This window comes from Balaenoptera physalus (assembly GCF_965194825.1).
Source record: "Balaenoptera physalus genome assembly, chromosome: 18".
Lineage (NCBI taxonomy): Eukaryota > Metazoa > Chordata > Mammalia > Artiodactyla > Balaenopteridae > Balaenoptera > Balaenoptera physalus.
The window spans coordinates 4,905,627-4,929,830 of record NC_138899.1 but is presented as its reverse complement, the minus strand read 5'-3'; the positions used below and the strand labels follow the sequence as shown (position 1 = coordinate 4,929,830).

At 42.5% G+C, this 24,204-nt stretch overlaps 1 protein-coding gene across 2 annotated transcripts in view; it reads right to left on the bottom strand.

Annotated features, from left to right (window-relative positions):
* NALF1 (NALCN channel auxiliary factor 1) overlaps positions 1–24,204 on the bottom strand; it is a 598,559-nt gene that overhangs the window by 15,049 nt on the left and 559,306 nt on the right. For both annotated transcript variants that reach the window (XM_082435271.1, XM_082435270.1), the window contains exon 2: positions 17,327–17,498. In XM_082435271.1, coding sequence (XP_082291397.1) covers positions 17,327–17,498 — 172 coding nt within the window. The remainder of the gene's footprint in view (positions 1–17,326; positions 17,499–24,204) is intronic.

Below are 24,204 nucleotides of genomic sequence, written 5' to 3'. Positions count from 1 at the left end.
ACTTTTTAAAACAGTCTCCGTTTTCACTGTGTCCCATTTTCTAGGTTCTATAGCTTCTATGAATGTATCCCATTTTGTAGTTTTTACTTCAATTTCAATAAGAGTTAGAGACAGGTGGGAAATAAAAGCCTGCTTCAGCTTGCTACCTTGAACCAGAAGTCACACCCGTACTTAAATGCAATGGTTTACTCATCACCAGGACCATTTTTTGCCATCATGTAAATCCTGAGAGTTGCAAAAAATAGTTTTTGAAATTAGCATTTCACCTTTAACAGCCCTTCATTTTATATTTGCTGCAATAGTGGTTTCACATGCATATAACCTAGGATTTATTTAGAAATAACTTACAAAAAATATAAAATTAGCACTGGTATCCAAATTGTATCCACTTTTTTAAAGGTAAAAATAACATAAGTGACCTGTAGAGATTTTGCTAATTTTCTAGGATTATTTTATCATTGGGCTGGCAAAACAATATAAAATGAGAAGTCAGTCTCAGAAATTTAGAAACAAATTTCCAAATCATATGACCATCTGCAGAAAGAATGACTTAGGAGCATCTATATATTTACAATCTTTATAGTATCTTTTTTAAGCAAGGGCAAATTTTAAGTAATTAAGGTATACATTTGAAATAGATTAGTTTTTTTTTTTTTTTTGAGCAGAGTGGTGGCAAATGTATCAGATCCATATGATGAATTTTCAGGCTAACATCACACTGAAATCTAACTACTCCATCTTTCCTCTAAACACCTAGCATTCTGCTTATCTCCCAGAGAACAATAAATATTTGTTTAATGAGGGGAAGGAACCAAGGGATCATGAAGTAATACTCTGAGTTGTAAAAGACTGTGTTAATGCGTTGAATATATTAGCACATGGATATAACACAATAGTAAAATATAAGTACACATATCAGGAAGAAAAGTGATACAGACTCTCAAGAATGGGCCACACAAGTACCTGCCTATGTAAAGGTCATTCAGAATAGAAAGCTAAGTGCACATTAGAATAGAGATTGTTTTAAAAATGGAAAACCATACGCAATGAAATTAAAATCAAAGGCCCACATTAAAATGGCAAAGAAGTTCTACAAAGAATTCAGTCATTTCTTAAGACCATAAGCTAAATTGAGGGATAAATTAGGCATTCAAAATGTCTAGAAGCTAAGCAGATAATTTCCTCAACGATGGGTCCTAAATTTTTCTAGGATTGTACTAAAAGAACAAAGACTGTCTTCTGCAAGAAGAGAGAATACAGTCTCAACAGAACTAACACATGATGTTAAATATCACATTTTCATTGTTATCTCTCCTAAAATGGTTACAGTGATATTTTTAGTTATGAAAAATTTATTCTAAGAAAATAGGGAAGAAAAAAAATTCATGGATGAAGAAAATATTTGCTCACCAAATATATCATTTAATTTTCCACTCCATTCCTGATGATGCCTTTTAGGGTGGCCTTGATGTAGACTTTATAGGATGGCATGGAGGAAAACCATATCAGTTCCCAGAGGACTGCAGCTGTTAGCATCTGTACAAACCATCAGAACATTGTAGGGCTCAAGGCAGGGGGTGCTGGTGGGACAGAAAGACTCATGTTCCTCTTCCTATTCTGATAAGTTCCCAAGTATCAGGGACTTGTACCAAGCGCAACTAGTAAAAGTCACTTGAGGAAGGAATAAGAATCTTGACTCCTCTTCCATTCCTGTGAGCCAGCCATGGTTGTTAAGTGCTTTCATTTTTCCACTTGGGCTCCTCTCATAGATGGGAAGAGTGTTTATGGGATTTCATGAGGTGAATTTCAAGGATTCAGAGAAATGCGTTGAAGTGTGTCATATGAATCTACATTACAGGAGGATGTGAAAAACTGGATCTCTCACGGATGTTTCTGTGACTTCAGGTTGAGTGCTAGCTAGTTCAGCATTGTTACCCAAGAAGAAAATTGTATGGTCCTCGTTAAGAACATTACCTATTGTGTTCTATTTCTATTTATTTGTGTTATTTTTCTCTGTGAAGTGACACAGTGAGGATCACATACTGTAAATCAGTGTCATGTTTTTGTAGATTACCCAGTCTTTTTTTAATTTGGCAATCTTTAGTAACTATGACTCTGCAAAGGAAATATCCTTAAAAACAGGAAACTACGTAAATAAGTCTGTGGCTGCAGAATCTCAAACCATGACTTGTAATTGAAGAGACAGTTTTGCTAATGCTTTGATCCATCCATGAATGTATTTAGAGTACAAACAACATTTCCTGCTTTTCTTTCTAAAGAGAAAAACAGACTTTCTGTGTAATCACAGAATACATACAAAGCTATCCCAATGTCTGCGTCCTGCCTACACAGACACACATTAATGGCTTCAAGGCATGAAAACACCTCATAAATAGACCCGGACTTCAAAAATATGCTTTTTTAAAATGAGTTAGGGGAAAATTATTTTCCTAATTTGATCACCAGTTTTTGAAACATTAAATGTGAACAAAAGTAGTTGTGATTTTCATCAAAATATTTTTACTCAAAGATAATGCCAAAACTTAACTTGGTAGTACTCCGACTCTAAGGAAAAGCCAATATTCTAGAATCATTTATAGACAAGAAAATTGTCTCAGTATGTTAGAGTTGACATTAAACTTAACAAAAAGAATATTAACTAGAATGATTAACTGTCTTTATTTGTCAGATGTGAATTGACAAAGAAGTTTAAAGTAAAAGAGATATAATTATTCTTTTTGGGGTGGGGGAAATAATAGGATTTAACACTCACTTATGACTCTTATTTGAGAGACATAGAACATCTGTTCTTTTATAATAACAAAAGCATATATTCGTTCAATAGTTTTGATATCTACTGGTTTTCTGCTGATTACATTTTTAAAATATATAGAGAAAGACACATACATATATAGTAAAATGAGAAAATATTAAGATGAGAAAAGATTAGACTGAGAAACTGAGAAAATATGAAGAATAACAAAAATGAGGTTTTGAAGTATGTATCTCTCAGAGGCAAGACAGCACAAATGAATATTCTGAGAAGCCAGGCTCCTTGGGCCCCTTGTTTCCTACAAGAAAACAAAGATGCAAGAAAAGGAAAATGTGCACATGTGATGACAGAAAGAAAGAAAGAAAGAAAGAAAGAAAGAAAGAAAGAAGAAAGAAAGAAAGAAAGAAAGAAAGAAAGAAAGAAAGAAAGAAAGAAAGAAAGAAAGAAAGAAAGGAAGGAAGAAAGGGAGAGAGAAAGAAAGAAAGGAAGAAAGGGAGAGAGAAAAAAAGGAAGAAAGAAAAAAGATTATATATTAAATTAAGAATTAGACATTAGGAGGTGATATAAAAGAGAAAAAAGACCAATGTAAAAAAGTTCAAATACTAGTATTTAGTGACTTGAAACAACAAGGATGTGTAATATTTTGCTTACTCATTATAATACGTATGTCCACAAAGGAATGAGAAATGAGAAGTATAATACACCGCTGGCAAGAATCTATGTCGTTAAAACTTTCTGAGTTTTCGGCAATAAATATCAAAGGCCTAAAGTTTTGCATGCGCTTTTATCTGCCAAGTCCAATTCAATGAGTTTAGGGAAATGAATTAGAAGTGTATGGAAATACTGCAGCACAATGGATGGACCCAGAGGTTATCATACTAAGTGAAATAAGTCAGAAAGAGAAAGACAAATACCATATGATAGCACTTATATGTGAAATCTAAAATATGACACAAATGAACCTATCTACAAAACAAAACCAGACTCACAGAGATCAGACTTGTGGTTGCCAAGGGGGAGGGGGGGAGGGAGGGATGGATTGGGAGTTTAGGATTAGCAGATGCAAACAATTATATATAGGATGGATAAACAACAAGGTCCTATGTATCGTACAGGGAACTATATCCAACATCCTGTGATAAACCATAATGGAAAAGAAAATGAAAAAAATATATATGTATAACTGAGTCACTTTGCTGTACAGCAGAAATTAAACACAACATTATAAATCGACTCTACTTCAATAAAATTTAAAAAAAAGAAATGTATGGAAATAAGTATGCATATATGTTCTTAGTAGAATTTTTTTTTTTTTTTTCACATAGCAAAAAAATGAACATGAAAAAAAGTCCGGTAATTAGTAGAACACTCAAGTAATTTACATCATAATCATATACTGTATTATCATGCAAACATTAAATTATGCTATAGGGGCTTCCCTGGTGGCGCAGTGGTTAAGAATCTGCCTCCCAATGCAGGGGATACGGGTTCGAGCCCTGGTATGGGAAGATCCCAAATGCCGCGGAGCAACTAAGCCCGTGAGCCACAACTACTGGGCCTGCGCATCTGGATCCTGTGCTCCGCAACGGGAGAGGTCACGACAGTGAGAGGCCCACGCACCGCGATGAAGAGTGGCCCCCACTCGCCGCAACTGGAGAAAGCCCTCGCACAGAAACGAAGACCCAACACAGCCAAAAATAAATAAATAAATAAAAATTAAAAAAAAAAAAAGATGGGCAGAATGGATGGAATAACCAGATGCCTACTCTTTATAAAAAAAAAAAAATTATGCTATAGAAGCATATTTAATCATTCAAACTATTCATGGTATAAAATGTTGTTTTCCTATTGGTGGTAGATGATGGATTTTCTTATCATCTTCTTTTTGCTGATGGACACTTACTAAATGTTTTTTTTTTTTCTTTTTGGGTCTTAGTTGAGGCATGCGGGATCTTTCGTTGTGGCACGGGCTCTTTGCTGTGGCTTGCGGGCTTCTCTCTAGCTGTGGCGTGCGGGCTTCAGGGCACGTGGGCTCAGTAGTTGTGGTGCGCGGCCTTACTTGTCCCAAGGCATGTGGGATCTTAGTTCCCCGACCAGGGATCCAACCCACGTCCCCTGTACTGGCAGGCAGATTCTTTACCACTGGACCACCAGGGAAGTCCTGACACTTACTGAATGTTTTTAAATAATTAAGCATGCATTTTCTAGTATAAATATAATAACAGATATTACTTTACAGAAAGGTTGTTGTGAGTTTTTAAGATATTTGATGAAAATGCTTAGATTTTCAAAGAGACGCCATCTTTTCTCTAATCTATTGGCGCTACAGGAACAGTAAGCCCAGCGTTTCTGATGAGGCTATCCCGGCCCTCCCTGGGCACTTACCAGCGGAGGCTGGCTGGGAAAGGCACGCAGGCTTCCTTGGTCTCTTTGGTGAGGGGGCATCTATGCGGTGGGCAGCTGTTGTTTAGTTCAGGGAACATCCGTGACCCCTCTGGGAACAGCACCCAGATTTTATTTTGGGGAAAAGGTTTCCTGCACCCCATGGATGTGGTGCAGGTGAGGCTGGGCCAGCCCCTCCCACACGCAGGAGGCCTGGGACTTGCCTTATTGACCTGAACGTTCCATCTCCCTGGCTGCAGGGATTGCTCATGTGGACACGTGACTTGAGCCACACTACTGGACTCCAAGGCTGGACTTCAGCAAAAATTATGGGAATGAGGTGATCTCTTCCTGCTGCGGTTCCCAAACTGAGAGGTTATAAATCTGTAGCTGCTGGTGAAATCAACTAACAAAGAGAAAAACAGAGCTCAGAGGTGGGGTCGGGGAGCCAAAGCTCGACTTGGAGCTTTGACAGAGCTCGAGAGAGTTATTCTCTACATGGAATCTCTCCTGTATCTCTATGCTTCAGTATATCTCTTTATGTCAGCATATTTCTACCACCTATCTATCTATCTATCTAATGAACAACATCTTCTCTGTTGTTTATTTCTGGACCATGAATTCCCTCTTTGCTTCAGTCAGTTCCAGTGGGGTTTCTGCACTTGCAGGACGCCTTACCGACACACATACTCTCCTCATGGAGACACTGTGAAGCTTTAATGAGACGGTGGATTTTAGGTGCTTGGCTGAATGTCTTGTGCTAAGTGCTCATAATTAGTAGACAGTAATAATGCTGGGAGTGGTTATAACAGTGACAGTGACATACATACACAGTAAGGTAGCCTGGAAGCTAGGGATGAAATCTTCATCATGGATCTTACCCTTGTTTGGGAAATCATCTGCTTAAACCTGGGAAAACATAGTTTCTCTGTATTCCCTTTGCACATCTGTAAATCTGTGATAATTACACTCTCTATACTTACATCTCAGAGAAGTTATGGAGATAAGTGAATGGTTCCCTTCCTCTTTGATATTTTGTTAATACATTACAGGCAACACCTCCAGTCTAGTATTTATTCAATTTGTTTACTTCAGTTTGTTTACTTCTGCAGATAAACTTGTGTTTCTCAGGTTATGAACCACATCTATTAATCCTCTTTCTATCACCAGCATCTAGCCCAATAGATGGTACATGATAGACGCAGGAGGGCAAAATGATGCCCCCCCCCAGAAGATGTTACATCCTAATCCCCAGAACCTATGAATATCTTGTAACGTGGCAAAAAGGAATTGAGGATGCAGATGGAATTAAGGTTGCTAATCAGTTGACAAAATAGGAAGTTTACCAAGTGAGACTAATCTCATCACACGAGATCTTAAAAAGGGAGAGAGGTTGAGTCCAGCGGGTAAGAGAGATGTGACGTGTGAATAACTTGCTTCTCCACTGCTGACTTTGAACTTGGGGCAGTAGGACCACAAGCCAAGGAACGTGGGTGGCTTCAAGAGGCTGGGCACTCTCCTTGGTGGACGGCCAGCAAGGGAACAGGGAGACCTTGGTCCTACAATAGCAAGGAGCTGAATTCTGCCAACGGCCTGAATAATCAGGAACCAGGTCTTCTCCTAGAGGTTCCAGGAGAGACTTTGATTTCAGCCCGGTGAGATCCAACTTCTGACCTACAGAACCGTGAGATAACATATCTGTGTTGTTTTGAGCCACTAAGCTCGTGGCAATTTGTTAAGGCAGCAACAGAAAACTGATGCAATGAGTCTTGTGCAAATTTATGTTGAATGAGTGAAAATGCAAGAGAAAATACTTAGGGCAGAACAGGACACACTTCTTAGGAAGTAAAATGTGGAGGAGAGAATATAATTTCCTATACATCTACCACATTTCTCCGCAGACATTTCTCTCTAGCATAGCAAGCGTTTTACAATAAAAGTAGGAAAAGCTTATGACCCTCTGGAGTCAAGCTTGTAATGAGAAGATCACGACGGAGAGAAGGTTGGCTACTCCAGTTGCAAAATAAATTCTGGTGAAAAGGGAGAAAACAGAAGAGCAGTGAACCGTGCCAAGTCAGGGAGCCAGATGCCTTGGCTTCTACTGATGGCTTCAGTGTGAACTCGGGGAAGAGACTTGGCTTCTCTATTCTTCAGTTTTCTTTTCTGCTGGATTTAACCACTGAGCTATCATGTGGGACGAATATGACTGAGGAAAGCCCATGCCTGCTTCCTCACTTGTGCAGACTTTTCTAGGTGATCACTGAATCCACTAACGGTCCCGACCTCAATCCTCTTTACGGTCCAGACCCAACCGTGCACGGAGCCAACGGGAAACCCAGCCTCAAGAGCTGGACAACAGCTCACGTCCTTTCAGCTCTAAACCTCCGTGACTTTACATATGGCGTTTCCCTAATTATACGTTCACGTTTGCTTCTTTTGTGCTAATTGATGGAGCTCGTGATTTTTAATACACTTCATGCTTTTCCTGATGCTCCATGCATTTAAATTTTATCTCTTTGTGGAAAGAATAATAGAAGCGAACAGGGATATAAACCAGTCTTCTTGTAAGGATTAAGATTTGGAATTTGAAAGCTGTCCACAAATCTCATAAAACTGTTATTATATAAAATCATGAGTCTGCATTTCCTTCTGACAAGAGTAGGCTGGAAATGATGAGAACAAACACATCCCAAATGGAAGACAATTTATCTCGAGGTGGAAAGTTTATTTAGCTAGGTTCTCCCCCCCACCCCGCTTTTCATTAGGATTTATTTTTTAGAGCAGTTTTAGGTTTACAGCAATGTTGAGCACAAAGTATAGAGTGATTAGATTTTCCAAAAGAAAAATTCACTAACTGCAATTTCGTGACATGAAAAGTTTGCAGATTCAGGTTTCAAATCTTCTAATCATGAAACCATGAAAGGGTGGACACAGTACACACAACAGCTTTGCAAAGTGAATGTGGTTCTAAATTCCTTCAAAAGGAGATTTGTGAAATTCATGAAAATCATTTTATTTTACAATTAAAACCGATCCGTTCTGGTTAATACTCTTTCTTCTTCATCATTACTCTCTCTGCATAATTATTATCCTCTAACTCCTCTTGGCTGAGTTCTCTCTGTGCCTTTATAATTCCTTTTTATTGCTTCCTCTCCTCTAATCCTCTAGAACTTTTGAAGTACGCAAAACCTGTCTTCATAGAAGGGTTAGACATTATTCTCTTCTTGAACAAACAATACTGAATGTATCTTTTCTATTCCAAAATTGCCAGGCAGAGCTCAGAGCCGCCCTAACAAAGTCCCACAGCCTGGGCAGCTTAAAAACAGTACTTTATGGTCTCACGGTTTTGGAGGACAACAGTCTGAGGTCAGAGTGTGGGCAGGGGTGTAGGTGATGGCATTCTCCCTGTGTTTCTCCCCATTGTGTTCCCTGTGGGTATGTTTGTGGGTATGAATGTCCCCTTGTTATAAGTACACTTCTGTGAGATGAATTGAGATGTTAGAGCCCTAACTTCCTGCACCTCAATGTGACTGTATTTGGAGACGGGACCTTTAAAGAGATGACAGAGTTAAAATGAGGTCTTTAGAGTGAGCCCTAATTCAATGAGATTCCTTATGAAAAGAGGAAATTTGGACACCCAGGAAGACCCCTGGGTGCACACACAAAGGGAAGACCTTGTGAAGACACAGTAAGAGGGTGGCCCAAGGACAGAGGCCTTTGGAGAAACGAAACCTGCCAACACCTTGACCTTGGACTTCTGGCTTCCAGGACTGTGGGATAATACATTTCTGTTGTTTAAACCACCCTGTCTGTGGCATCTTGTTACATGGCAGCCCTAGCAGATCAACACACCCACTCACTGGTCAGCACTGGATTAGGGCCCATCCTGATGACCTCACTTTAACCTGATTACCTCCATAAAGACCCTATTTTCATATAAGGTTACATGCTGAGATACTGCGGGTTAGGACTTGAATTGGGGGGCAGGGGGCAATTTAACCTTGACGCTCAGTTTGGGGGGCCCACTTAAAATGTAAATTCCGTAAGTGAGGTGTCACATCGTTCATCAGGTTTAAAGTCCTAGCATCCCAGGTGAGTAAGCAACGTGCATGATGAGGTCTGAACAGCATTCCACCTGAGTCTTTATCTTGCCTGTGACAGGAGGATGGAACATGAGGGACAAAATGGCTTTCAAAGGAAATACTGATATTCTCTCTGACTCCAACAGGGGGACATGTTGTTAAAGTGCATCTACCTGTCAGCCCCCTTTCTGGAATCATCAGAATAACGCCGGCAGACAGAGGCAGGCAGGAGGCAGCTGGTGGCCCTGCAGGGTACAACCTTCACCCCCTGGCTTCCTTGGGCTTCTCCCCACCTTGGATGGTCCCTTCTTCCTCATAACAGGGCCCACCACAGATCGTTCCCCATTAATTAATTCATTCGAAATTTGTTTATTGAGCACAAACTGTGTCAAACACCTTTCTGGGCACCGGGCATGCAGCCATAAACAACATACATGTTCAGATAAACCTCCCAAAGCAGGAAGAGAATGCTTCAGGATATGAAAATTATTTCCAGAGAAAATTTTAAAAATTATTTTGAACAATGACTGCATCACGGATATAAAAACTGACCTCCTACATCTTACTAATTTGAAGACAACTTCACATTGAACCCAAAGAGTAAACATTATAATGATCTGATACATTAGAAATTATGACTAACAATAATCATCTCATCTGGTAAAGTCAAGCCGAACCACCAAAAAGACAAGATTTCAAAATTGAGACAACTTGGTTCACTTTCCATTTTTAAAATGTATCGAATGCATGATTTCCTTATGGGACTCAAACCTACTGAACACAATGCAGAAGGTCATTTAGACGCACAATTATTTAGGCAACTGTTTTAGAGACCTTGAGTCCTTGTCTTTACCCTTCATAGTAATATATTTGTAGGTTTGCATGTGTGCAGTCTAAAAAACTTGCTCACCCATCTGACTGAAAAAGCCAGCCATCTAAGCACAAACTCTTCCAGAGAACTGTGCCAGACACTTCTCCTTTCTTTAAGCAGAAAGAATGGCCCAGGTAGAAAATATGTGTGATGTTTATTTTTAACATAATATGTGATGTTGTGAAATCAGGACGTGTGTGTTGAACTACCGGAAACGGCATTGCATACACCACAAGCTGTGTCCCCACCTTCTCTTTCCCTACGGGGGGACCTTCTCCAGCTGGGCAGCAGAAAGGAGACATTTGCTTACAGGTTAATTTCAGGACGGACCGAATGGCCACTTCCCACTCCAGCAGTGATACAGACACTGGACTAATATATAGCCAGGAAATGTGGGTCTACCCTGGTTTCTGCAATAATAGGTTGCAGGGGGTCAGTTCTCTTTAATCCTGTATAAAAGCAACATCAGACTAGATGACGTCTATAATTCAGGCTTGTTCTCCAATTGACTGAATCTATAATCACGTGAGATCACTGCAATGTCCAAAGCAGTTCGGTACCCAGAACAGCTACAGGGTGGGGATAAACACTTCACAGAGAGGCTTGATTGCAGAGATGTTTAACTGCAGATGAAGTTAGTAAATGCCTTCGCTGAATAAGGCTTCGCCTGTTCTAGGAGATCCCTCTTTGTGCAGAGTTACCCTTCCTAAACCGAATTCCAGAACTGAAATTCTTCCTTTATCTTACTACTCTGCTGCCATGTCAGTCATAAACAGCTCTGAGTCTTGTCAGTCACGAAGCTTTCTGGGGATGATGTGAATCTCTGCAGAACGATGTGTATTTCACCCTCCTCCTTGCTCTAGGGAAGCTCTCTAAACGTTTTCATTCAACCTCCATCTGAGCACAGACCAACCAACTCATTGCCCAGGATGCCCTGCCCCGGTCCTGTCGGAGCAGCATTCAATAGTTCTGGCTTCAGTAAAGGACAGTCGTCCATCCTAGGGAGTTCAGAGGTCAAGACATACCGGCCAGGCCAGCAAGTTACGCTGCTGCTACATATTACCAGGCAATTGTGGGATGATGTCACTAGGATCCTCTCCAGGTGGCATCAAGGAGGACAGCTTTCTGCTCAGTGCACCTGCGGTGCCCACTTACCTGGGAACAGGCCAGGAAGTGGCTGCAGGCTCCGCCCTTCCTGGCTCCAGAAGCAGCAAGCTTGGGGCTCCCTGCCGTAGAGACTGGACACACCTCGGGGCTGATTCAACTCCACGCCATGCAAAAGCTCCAGGCATGGCTTCCTCAACTCTCCCTGGTCTAATCCCTTTCATTTCTCCTCTTAGATCAGGGAAGATAGAGAGAGAAAATGCAGAGTACAACGTGGACTATGTTAGAACTTCTCCAAGGTTTGTCTAGGTGTGCAGGCTTGGGAGGGTATGGTCAGTTTTATCAGCACACCTGGAGGTAGATGAGTTTATCACCAGTCCTTCCTGGCTCTCCAGCGAGGGTCATGCAGTGGGACCTGGAGCGAGATGCCAGCCTCCATCAACACAGACAAGGATGGACTCTTCATTGTCTGGAGCTGGGGTGCTTTGCCCTCATTCTGGACCAAGGGGCGTCCATCTGACTCAGACTCTGCCTGGACCAAGGGGCGCCCATCTGACTCAGACTCTGCTTGGACCAAGGGGCGCCCACCTGACTCAGACTCTGCCTGGACCAAGGGGCGCCCATCTGACTCAGACTCTGCCTGGACCAAGGGGCGCCCGTCTGACTCAGACTCTGACCTCAACACCCAGGAGGGCTGAGTGTGCCGGAGACCCAGACCCATCAGCCACTTGTAGAGATGAGGAAACGGAAACCCAGCGGGTACGACTTTCCAAAATTCATAGCTATGGGCAGAATCCACCAACCTCATTTCTACTCCGGGGCTCTTTCCCTGCATTAGTCCTCTCGCTCAAGGCCAACTTGAACTGTTGGGAAAGCACACGGAGGTGGACGTCGGAGAAGATGATCTTAAGTACGAGGACCTGAATGCAGGTCTAACTACATGAATTTAATAAGCCTCCAAGAGTGCAGTGTTTTAATGGAGGACGATGTCCCAAACACATGAAGTTACTACATGCTACTGAAGTGTTTAAAAATAACTTATTTGCATATTTATTATTTATTCTGATCATACTATCTTCCTTCACATTTCTCTTTTGGTCTAAATTTATATATATACATATATATTTATATAAAGATTTTGTATCTATATAAAGATTTTGTATCTACATATTTTGTAGATTTATATATATATGTTATATATATATAAAGACTTTGTATGACATCACATGGTGCTATAACTAGCTGGTATTTCATTATTCCTTTTTCAGAAAAAAAAGACCCTTGAGTTTTAGAAAATAATCAAACGTATTCACACACTAGAGAAGGTACGGAGATTAAAGATATCATAGACCTCCAAATTAAAATCTATAGGGAACAGATTTTTCTACTGAAATACTACTTTGGTGAGAAAATCTTTTACGTAATCTTTCTAAAAATCTTCATCAACCCCCCAGACGTGTCAGAATACAATTTAGGGAATGTTTTTTCACAGTTGTCAACTCTCTCCTGTGAATGACACGCAACATTAAAAAATTCCTTTCTGACTCGATCAATATGCATATCCAAGTATTTTCCCCCATCTTTTTCTCTCAAAGGATTATTAATAACGACTTTCCTTGCCTGCGGGAAATAAACCGCTTTAGGTCCCCTGCAGACTCAGAGCCGCGCCACCAGGGGGCGCCCGTCCTCCATCACTTCATTATCAGACCTGTCACCCTAACGAGCAACAGCCCGCCGTGTTTTCCCAGGAGGCGGAAATATAACCTCATCCTTGTCACAGCTAAAAAATGAAATGCAGAATTTACATAGAATTCTCAAAATGTTTTATCTCCATTGTCAGTAACCCCCAGCAGATCTACTTTTACTTTTTTTTTTCTTTCAATAATTCACCTATGAAAAAATAGCAGCAAATCATGTAGGGTCTCTCTTATCCATCAATCAAGTGGCAATTCTCGTAATGTACGTTACCATAGCACCCGCAGCCTGAGATGCTCTGCTACTTCTGTGTTGTTAGTGTTGGCTCACCATTCCAGGTAAGCAATCAAGGATTTCTCGAGGGGATTCTAGAAGAATGCGAGGGAGTGTGCAGGGGGGAAACCCGCGTAATTATCACGATGATGGGTTGACAGCCTAGAACCCACGAACGACTCCACCCCCTCACTCTGAAGACGGAGAAACAGTTTCTAAAATAGCAGAGTATTGTGTGAACCCAGCTTGAGAACAGAACCCACCTTGAAAAGTTTTAACTCAATAAAGCCTGACATCCAATGACGGGCTTCACCCTGACAGCACCTTGGAATTTCTCCCTAATTAATTTCTCAAACATTCCTTCAGCGACGCGTCAGTTTTATCCTCTAACAGAAAAACCAAGAGAGATCTCAGGCGAAGTGTCCTTCCTTCATCACCTAAAACAGAAGCAGAACTTAACAACAGGAGGAGGCTATTCTCTCCTCTAGTTTTGTGGTTAGAACATCTGTCCTTCACCTTCAGTAACAGCCTCAGTCAAAGACATTGTACAGCCATGGACATGCATTCTCAGATATTTCATTGTTTAAAAATAAGCTACTGGCTTGCTAAGGATCATAGCAGCAGATGACCAAAATATAGACATGTAAAACACTCCCATGTAGGACATGGGTAAGTAATATAAGCCTCATAAAGAAATGATGCAATAAGGTTGCATCTAATAACTTACCAAAATTTTAAATAGCTCCTGATTATTTAAAGGAGTTTTGTCTGTTCTGAACCCTCTGACTGGTTCCCTGATCCCAAGGACTGAGATGTACTTTTGTGGATGGATGACAGGAATTCTAAGCATCAGTATACATCTAATAAAAGCCCAGATGACAGGAAGAGCTGGAGTCCTGTAATCCCAGTCTCTAAAAGACTGGACGATGCAGAGAACGCTAGGAGAAAAAGCCGTAATCACACCACTGGTTTGTCACCACGGAGAAGCACCGTGAACAAAACTGACCCTCACTTGGACAGCATCTGCCAGCGAGCCTTTTGCAGTCACGTGCTCACTGAGTACTTTTCTGAGATTGATTTTTAGAGGGCATCTCTTTCCTTCTGGAAGCTTCTGAATTGGATGTATTTCCATTAGTAGGGAGACCATTATTAAAGGAATTTGAAGGAAACTCCGTCTATTCCTTCAACTCTTGATGATAAATGATTATATTTTTCAGCATATAGAATGGCAATAAAACCATTTATTAGTTTTTTAAAAAAGAGGAATTACTGGAGGCAAGGTGAAGACCAGCCTACTTGGTGAATTCCTTGTAGTGAAATTGGGTTTAGTGATTGTCATTTACTCATTTCATTGAGGGGGGAGTCCAGCAGATGTGCTGTACTGTGTGAGCTGAAATGTGGCTATGAGGCTGCTTCCCAGTGGGCCTCAGGTCATGTGCAGCCAACTGGGGAACTAGGAAAAATACTCCCATTTCTCGACTAGACTTAGTCTCATTCTGAGTACAGAAGACGCTTCATTCAAAATGCGTAAGAGGTGTGTGAGATGACTCAACATTTACTCCAAGTTTACCTGAAATGTGAGTTCTTTGGATCTTCACGTCTATCTGTAAGAGGTGAACCTTCAAAGACTGTGTGACAATGTTTGGGAACAAATGTTTTATATGTAAAAGTCTTACTAGTTTCCCTACAAATGTGAGGCCACTGGGCTCCTGGGCAGGGTTTCACCAGTGGCCCCGGGAGCTCACTTCTTCCCAGAAGGAGATGTTCTGGGGGCCCTGGTGTCTGGGACCCTCATCAGTAGTGACATGGCAGCAAGCGATTCCCACCTGCAGAAATCTCTCCTGTTCAGGTCCAGCAGCAAAACTCAAGGGACCTCTGTGACCCAAGGTGGATAAAGGGTGGCTGCTAGTGACCAAGACACAGAAGAATTCTTCCAGGAAGCCTGGGTCACAGCTTAGAAAAGAGGATCAATCTGAAAATTAGTACCATTTTTTTGTCAAAAATTTTCACAGCACTCAGGGACCAAATGCCTTCCTAATTTATTCTGCACATTTTTGAGAAGTAAGGAAAAGAACATAGGCCCAGCTGACAGTGGGGAAAGAAGAGTCAGATTCCCAAATATTCAGTGATGAGATTCTCCCAGAAAGCTTCTAATTTTGGTGGTATTTTCCCCTGGATCCGACAAATGACAAATCTCTCTTTTCCTGTTTGTTTTCCTGAATGATGTAGATGAAAAAATCTGACTTTGAAAGACCCAAAGACAATTATAAGATAGACTTTCTGCCCATGTGCGAAAAGAGATTAATTTCCATGTTTAGCTTTCTGATGGCCTTGAAAGTGTATAGGGAAGGCGATGAACATTCAATCCTGTATTTCAGATTCAAACATACAGACAAGAGACAGGAAGCAGGAGGAGATAAAGACAGATGCCTCTCTCTTCACCTGAGGTTCTTTTCTGCTCTGAGAATCTACTGAAGCTGCTGACCTTCTCTAGGAAAAAGCTACATGCATGAGAATGAACAAGAATACAACCTTTCCATAAAATTCCAGAAGTTTCTCAGAAGTCCTAAAATCACGGACACCTCATTGACCCTTAAGTCAAGAGATGAAGACCTTATCTTGATGACCATTTATTCAAGTTTTGTGTGGAAGACAAATAAATGAATAGCCTGTGACTGGTGAATTTTGGCTCAGATTCAAAGGAAGAAGGTGTTAATATCTTCCTTTCTTCCTTCCTTTCTTCCTTCCTTCCCTCTTCCGTCCTTTTTTCTCTCTCTCTTCTCTCTCTCTCTCTGTCTTCCCAGTAGAGAGGAACTATATGAAAAATGATCTCAGCATCAAATCAGTGGAATAACAAAAATAATTGGTAAATCACTTTACATTCCACAAATCGCTTCCTTATGTACAATGGCTATTGCCTTTGGATGACGTATCTCGTGCCGCTTCTCTATCTGTATTCCTCTCTGCAGACATGCCTGAGGGGTATTGCTATCACTAATGTACTAACGAGAAGATGGTGGCTCGGAGACAATGCATTAATAGAAATAGGAGGAAAGCCCATGTCTCTTAACCTTCATCCAGATATTCTTCCCATAAGTTTGGGCAGCATAAAAGTCATCCAGTGTGTAGGCAGGCTTTTACGGGAGAGCTTTGCTGGACAGTCTCTTGATAGCACATCACTTAGAACAGTATGGGTTATGGATAGGCATGGAAATAAGTGCTCTAGAAAGAATTTGATAAATTCTCATGTTGAACATCTCAATATGTCACTCTGCTTAGAAGGGTCTCACAAAGTTTATTATAAGAAGAGGGGTTTTCGTGTTTCTTCGTACATATGATGGTGTCTTATCCTTAAAACTTGAAAACTAAACATGCTACAACTCAAGCCATCCAGTTACAAGGACACGTAGCACGTTTTTCCTGAGAGACTGTGGAACAACAACTCTGATTATCACATCACCGCGGCAAAGTGGCTTGTTCTCACTTGTCTACTCAGCATTTATTTTAAAAAGCAATCTACTCTTATCCTTTGCATCTTATTCTATGTCTAAATTGTGTAACACTTATAAATATCCAGAAATTGAACGCTGCTATTGGTGTTTTGCCCAGTCTGAGTCATTTGGTGAAAGAAGTAAACTATTTAACCAGATCCTAATACACACACACACACACACGAGTAACTTAAATGGGCATTTCTTTATACTCTTGATACCTATTTAAGATAAAGTAACATAACACTTCTCAGAAAATAGATTTGGGACCTAAACTTGTTACCAATTTGAAGAAGAAACAGAATTTTACCGCCTTATCACGTCATCTGTTCTTAGGTTAATACAAAGATAAGGCAGGTAGAACCCAACCGACTCTAAGTCAAATTTAAGCAAATCCAAAGATTGCTGACATTTTTCCATTTTATCCTTTTACGAACTTAATGATGGTGGTCATAGGTAGACGACACATCACGTGGCAACATCTCCAAATCAGTTTCGGGGTCCTTTCAGGGCTTCTGTGAAGGAAAGCATGGAATAGTCCCAGCCGAATCTTCAGTGTTACATCGGTGGAAGGAAACCCCCAACCAAACAAACACCACATAAGAAGCAAATCCACCACGAGAGGCTGGGTGCCAACACCTGCCCTGCACTGTACCTGTACAGATGAAACTGGAGAGTCCCCCGTAGATGACTTCATCATTGTCGGGCAATATGAACGGACACCTCGTCTGAACCTCCAAACAGTATTGCTTGCAAGGAATTGTCTTTCTGCAGTTCAGCTGTGCGACTTCAAAATACTGGGAACACAGCCAGGCTTTGTAGACAATCTGAAAAAGAGAAGAATCACAAATAGGGCGGGATGACAACAGTTCTGACTAATAAAGGACATGCTGTACTGGGAGAAGCATGCTAGGGTTTCAAGCGGATCATAAGAAAACTCACACTTGGAGAAAGCGTATTCACACAAGGCCAGCTGCAAGTGATGTCTTGGCAACAGAGCAAAACATGTTTTGATTGAGCCCTTAAGAGAATGCAAAAGGTAATGTGGCGTTTGAGGGGATGTAACTCATGTGAAAAAATGGTGGAGTTAAGCCGGGCCTGAAGTTTTTAAAACCCAATGATATACAAGAAAGGAAATAACTGTGGATCCGCCGTGGTTTTTTACTGCAGGGTGCGAGGTGAGCCCTGCAGACACCGGCTATTCCCCCCAAGGGCACTAGATGGCGCTGGGTCCCCTACAAAGATGCCCCCGCGGGCTGTGCAGAGGCGGCTGGTTAGAGCTTGAACTCCAGGGCACAGAACAAGCAGCGGCGGGCATTTAAATTGATGACTCACATCAAATGCATTAAATATCTCATCGTCCGAAAGCCGGGAAACACCCAGCCTAAATCAGACACTTTATGTCGTGGTGTGGTGAGGAGCACGAGGAAGGAAACCTCATCAGAGCCGCAACTTGGACCTTTAGATACCGTGATCCACGTCAATATTCGATAAGTATTTGCTTAATTTAATAAAATGTGAAAGGACTATGCCTTCACCTAGCTCTTTGTTTTTGATAGGTATTTAGGAAAGTAGATATTGAAAAAATGCCTTTTTCTAATATAAGGGAACAAGTTGAAACTAGGCCCAAATAAAACAATGGCAAAGTATCCACCATACAGATGGCTGTGACTCAGGTATTTCCCAGACCCTTGGCTCTGATGTCTTCTGTTTACCTGTTTCTAAGGTTAATACTAGCCTGGTAAGATTCTGTCGCCTATGTTCTGCCTGGAAAAGTGGATGGTGTACCGTTAAATGTACGCTAAGAGATCATAAATACCTGACAATAATAGCAAGAGTAATAGCGAGTATTTATCAATTTCACACTCTGTTCTAAGCAAGTTACATACATTTTTTCCCATGTAATTCTTAGCACATGCATAGAAGGTAACTATTGGTCACACTTTGCACACAGATAATAATTAGCAATGGAAGTAAGTGGACAACCTAGAATTCAAGCAGAATCTAGATAACTCTTGCCAATATCCTGTGAGGAGGATTCTTGTGTCAGGAAAGGGAGAGAAATAAACAGCTCTGAGATACTTTCCAATGCCGCCCTTTTATTTTTGAGGGAGGGAGGTTGAGAAAGTTAGATGTTTTGTGGTGGCACAAAACCAAAGAAACAAGACAATTAATTTTTAAAAGCCCTAAAGGATTTTCAGACAAAAGCACATGATGACAAATGAATACACTTGTCTTCTTTCATGAGAACTCCGTAGTATAAGGAAGACCAGAAATCTTTTTTATAATGGCTTAGCCTTCTCCTATGGAGAGACATATTAAGTCATCACTTTTCTAGGTGTCACTGAATAGTATAAATGATTATCTGACGCTAAACAATAATTTTGGGAGGGAACAAAAATAGGTTTAAGGTCTCTGATGATAAATTACTGGTTAACTACACTTACCCCCATCTTTCCTGGAGGGCTTGTACTTTCCTCTCTCTGTGGAAGTTACGTTTGCCAGGTAACTATGCTCGTGAAGGACGTCTCACCCCACCCCTGCTCTGCTCCTGCCCCTTGGAAATCACTGCTGACTGTACAACAAATTGTTTGACAGCTGCCCATCCTACAGTCAACAGAAAATACTCTCAAGCTACAGTCTAGAAAAGGAACAGACTAGACTATTAAAATGGCCTAAAAAAGAATGACATTTTTACTTAATAGCTGGATAACAATTTTCTCTTTTTCTCCCAGAGCATTTTCTCATTTCTTATTTTCCCCCCTGAAACCCTTGAGATGGGTTTGGGAAATACTTTACAAATAAAGAATCTGGGTTACAGAGAGATTATAGTAGCAAATGGCAGAATTCAGGCCAGCACTTCCTTCACTGGGCCCTGGGGTAGCTGGACCTCTTCTGAGAGTTAGCGGAAAGTGATGACAACATGACAAAAGGTGGGTCTCTGGAGTCCTCGAGGGGAGGGGTGGCAGTTCAGGGTGGAAAGGTCCTAGGGATCGTCTAGCTAAGCCTCTCATTTTAAAGTGAGAACTGGGGCCTAGGAAGACCACAGTTGATGGCAACCTCAAATCCCTGCCTTCTTGGATGTTGTTTGAATAACACAGCACATTACTGGGAAGGCGTCAACTGATTCATTCTTAACGTATCTTTATTTTCTTTTTACAAGTCACTTCACCCCAGATCTGCACTTTCCAAACCTTCCCTTGAAATTCTGCGCAGTGGCTGCAATAATCACACCCCACCCCCGGGCTGATTTCTGGGTCTTCTCTGCACCAACATCACTTTACAAATTCCCTCGGTTTCGCGGGCCTAATTGAAGGTGTGAGGAGAGGAGGGGAGATCCCAGGGAGCTGTGGTCTACTGAACTCATTTCCAGATTCCCGATGAAGATTAGTCTTTTATTTTTTAAGATAATTCTCAGTTTTCAGGTAAGTTCTGGTTGTAATGGCACAAGCATGGTTGAGAGGAAAATCCCAGGAGACAGACTGAGTGAGGGGTCTCTGTTCCCTGATTACGGGAAGCGATGTTAAGCTATGGGACTCTAGGAGGGGGAAGCTTTATGTGGCTAGAAATATTGTTCATTACAGGTTATACCCAGTGCCCTGAATAATCACGGTTTTCAGGCTCCTCCTTACAAGTGACATCATCGTGCCCCAGTGTGACGTCAGCATGCACCAGTGTGACGTCAGCACGCACCGGGTCTCACGACCTCTCTTGGTTCTGGGCGTTCCACATGACCATGGCTCACCTCCCGTAGAGCCTTTCACAAAATGCCCCAGATTAGTATTTTTCCCATAGGGGCTTGGATTCTCACTTCTTTTAAGTATACTTGCCTCCCTCCCCCAAAATCTATATCCACGTTTTAGAGCAAGGGAACCAATTTATATTGCAAATATATGTTAGCTGGCTGAAAAAATACGTCGGTTACAATTTTTTATTATTAAGAAAAATGTCAGGTATTGAACATGGTTGTCATCTTCAAATCAGAAGGCCGTTTTCCCTTTTCCCCCAAGAATTACTAAGGGCTAACTCTTCTTACATGTACACCACGTGTTGATGCGTTTTCTGAGGCCCTTCCCTGGCAGCTCTAATGCGTGAGTGGCATGTGTCTGGAGCAGGCGGGGCTGAAATCGCTGGTTACGCAAGCAGTAGTCTGCGGTGATGACCGCCTCAGGCTAGTGCACTTTGATGCACAAGGCATGTTGTTACAGTTGTGAGTGGGGCAGGAGGTCGAAAGAAATGTTCACGTGCGTATATCTGAGCGTCTTTCCTTAGCTCTGTGTCAGTGTCTGGTTAAAGCACACGTGGCACCCAGAAAATGGAAATACTGACATATTTTAAGAGGGAAGCAAGAAAACAATCCCTGCCTGAGGATGCGCCAGGTCACCTGAGGAACAATATTCAGAGATGGACAGTGTAAGGGGACAGGCTCCTTGATCCGCCAAAGACTCACAATGTCAGCACACCTTGTCCTGCGGGGCTGCGTCTTGGCTCCATTTCCTGCGTCGGATGCAAATGCCTTCCTGTTTTCTCTTGGTGACCCACTTCTTGGGTCCTGTTATAACACTTGGTCTAATCCCCTGAACTTCAGAACGGCCCTCGCTGCCTGGCACCACCCTATGTTTTTTTTGTTTGTTTTTTTAATAGATACATGTATATATATATATATTTTTTAAATTAATTTATTTATTTATTTTTGGCTGTGTTGGGTCTTCATTTCTGTGCGAGGGCTTTCTCTAGTTGCGGCGAGTGGGGGCCACTCTTCATCGCGGTGCGCGGGCCTCTCACTATCACGGCCTCTCTTGTTGCGGAGCACAGGCTCCAGACGCGCAGGCTCAGTAGTTGTGGCTCACGTGCTTAGTTGCTCGGCGGCATGTGGGATCTTCGCAGACCAGGGCTCGAACCCATGTCCCCTGCATTAGCAGTCAGACTCTCAACCACTGCGCCACCAGGGAAGCCCCCGCCCTATGTTTTTGAGTCCACCCAATCCATTCTCACCACCACCCCAGGCTCAGTCCCTTCAGGGGAGGGAATCCATCTGAAAAAGGCAGGGCCAGCCCAGCTCCATCTGCTACTCAGGCGTGGTGCCTGGAGGCCCACAGACATGTGATGGCAACGGTGACAAAAAGCAAATCAACTCTTCAAGCTTTCCTGAAGAGAGGATGCTACCATCCAACGATGATCTCGGAAATGAAGGAAACCGGGGAAGAATTTGTCAGTGTGTCTCCTGCACTGTCCGGGGCACACAGGAAGCCAGCTTCTTCTTTCCCTTCTTCCTCATTAACACAGTAAGTCCCCTACATACAAATGAGTTGCATTCCAAGAGTGCATTCGTTAAGTCCAATTTGTTCGTAAGTCCAATGAAGTTAGCCTATAGGTACCCAACTAACACAATCGGACATATAGTACTGTGCTGTAATAGGTTTATAATAATTTTCATACAAGTAATACATAAAAAACAAACAAAAAAATAAGAAAACATTTTTAATCTTACAGTACAGTACCTCGAAAAGTACAGTAGGGACTTCCCTGGTGGCACAGTGGTTAAGAAAAGTACAGTAGTACCAGCTACATCACCACTGCTTTTAGGCTTGCTTCCGGACATCCTGGGCTTGAAATAAAGATACTGTACTGCTGTATTCTATACAGTACTATACTAAAGTACACAAAAGCACAACCACTTGTAGAGGATGCACACACGTGACAATGTACGACAGACACGTGAACTAACTTACGTGATTGGACATGCGAATACACGTTCCCATCAAGTCTGCAACTTGAAGGCTCGTGTGTAGGGGACTTACTGTATACATCCTGCACTGTCTGAGTTAATGACGTCCTTGCTTCATCTTCTTTCCCCTCCTCATCTCGCTATGGTTTGGTGTCAGCCTGAACTACTGCACAGAAACTTGTTCTTTCTAAGCAACCTGGCCTCTGTGATGATAAACCCAGCTGCTAAAATCAGCTATTTTCTTATTTGACTTCTTGGCAGCAATGAGCGCTGTTGATGAAACTCTTTCTTGAAATGCTGGCCCCCGTGATTACGAGAATCCATTTATCCTGGGCTTCTTCCTACTCTGCCAGCCACTACTTCATTGGTTGTTTTGTTGTAATTGTTGTTTGTTTCCTCTGCCACTCCCCAAAATGTTGGTGTCACTCAGGCTTCTGTTCTGAACTTTCTTCTGCACAGTCTTTCGTGGTAATCGTCCACTCTCATGATTCAACTTGGTCTTTAAAACAGTGACACCTGAATCGTTATTTCCAGGGCACCCCTGTTTCTCTCTCTCTCTCACCTGATCTGTCTATAAACTGTGTCCTACATGCTTCTGTTTCCATGCTCTAGCATCTCAGCCTCTGCAAGTCCGGAGTGGAATTCAGCATCTTCTCTTCAGGAGAAGCAAGATGAGAGAAAGCTGGGAGTCACCCCCCATGTCCCCTTCTGCTGTCTCCCCAACGACTGTATCCCCAGGTCCTATGAGCCTACGTCCTAAGTATCAAGACTCCAAATATCTTGATTTCCGTTGACACTATTACCCCAGCCATCCCCATCGCTCACCTAGACGACACGTCCACAGATAAGGCTCTGTGCCTTCAGCCCTGATCTCCTCCTCCGCGCTGGTCTGTACCGGGCAGTTAGGGTACAGTGGTGATTCTGTCACCACTCCGCTTTCCATCATCCAGGGCCTCTCCACAGCACTCAGGGAAAAGGTCAAACTCCTTAAAGGACACAGAGCTTTGTGACCTCGCCCTGCTGAGCGCTCCAGCCTCTGACCCTCCACCCCTGTCCTCAGTCCGTGCGCTGAGGCTGGGGAAGGTGACACACAGCGTCGCTAAACGTGCCTCGTCCTCCGCAGCCCTGCCCCCCTCCTTCCCCCCCCCCGCCTCGCTCACACAGCCCTCAGCCTGATGGGTTCCTACCCGTCCCGTGTGACCTCATCTGTAAACCTCCTGCCCCTGATCCGTAAACCCACCCCCGAAAGCCTCTGGAATGTTCTCTTCCTACGGACTCACACTGAAGGCGACACTCTTTGCTGGTCTGCTTCCCTTTCTAGGCGCCTGTAACGGGGCCTTGTGCACTTTCGTGTTCCTGGTGCTCTGGGTGTGCCTGGGAGAAGCTGACTGTCCATGGAACTGTGCTTGGAAATCCACACCATGGCCTTCAGGGGCACGGCTCTGTCGGGCGATTTGGTTCATGTGAGCGAGTCCACCTGGCCCTGAGATCCTGCGCAGAGCAGACTCAAACCGTGAACCCTGCCGTGCTTCCAAGACATTAAAGCCTATGGACTCCTTTTGAGGTATCAGCAAACTCCCTTATCGGAGGACAAATAAATCCTATAGAAAGAAACTTAAAAGCCCACTTCATGACTGAACCTCTCTTTCCAAGCAGACACCATGGTTTAGGTGCTGAGACACAACGTGGCCTGGGGTTCCAGGCAGAGAAGGGTTTCCACACAAAGAGAAGGCAAGAGGTGGCTCGATGGGCGGGACTCAGGGGAGGCCCGCAGAGCTGCCAAGGGCGGAATTTGCTCTGGCCTT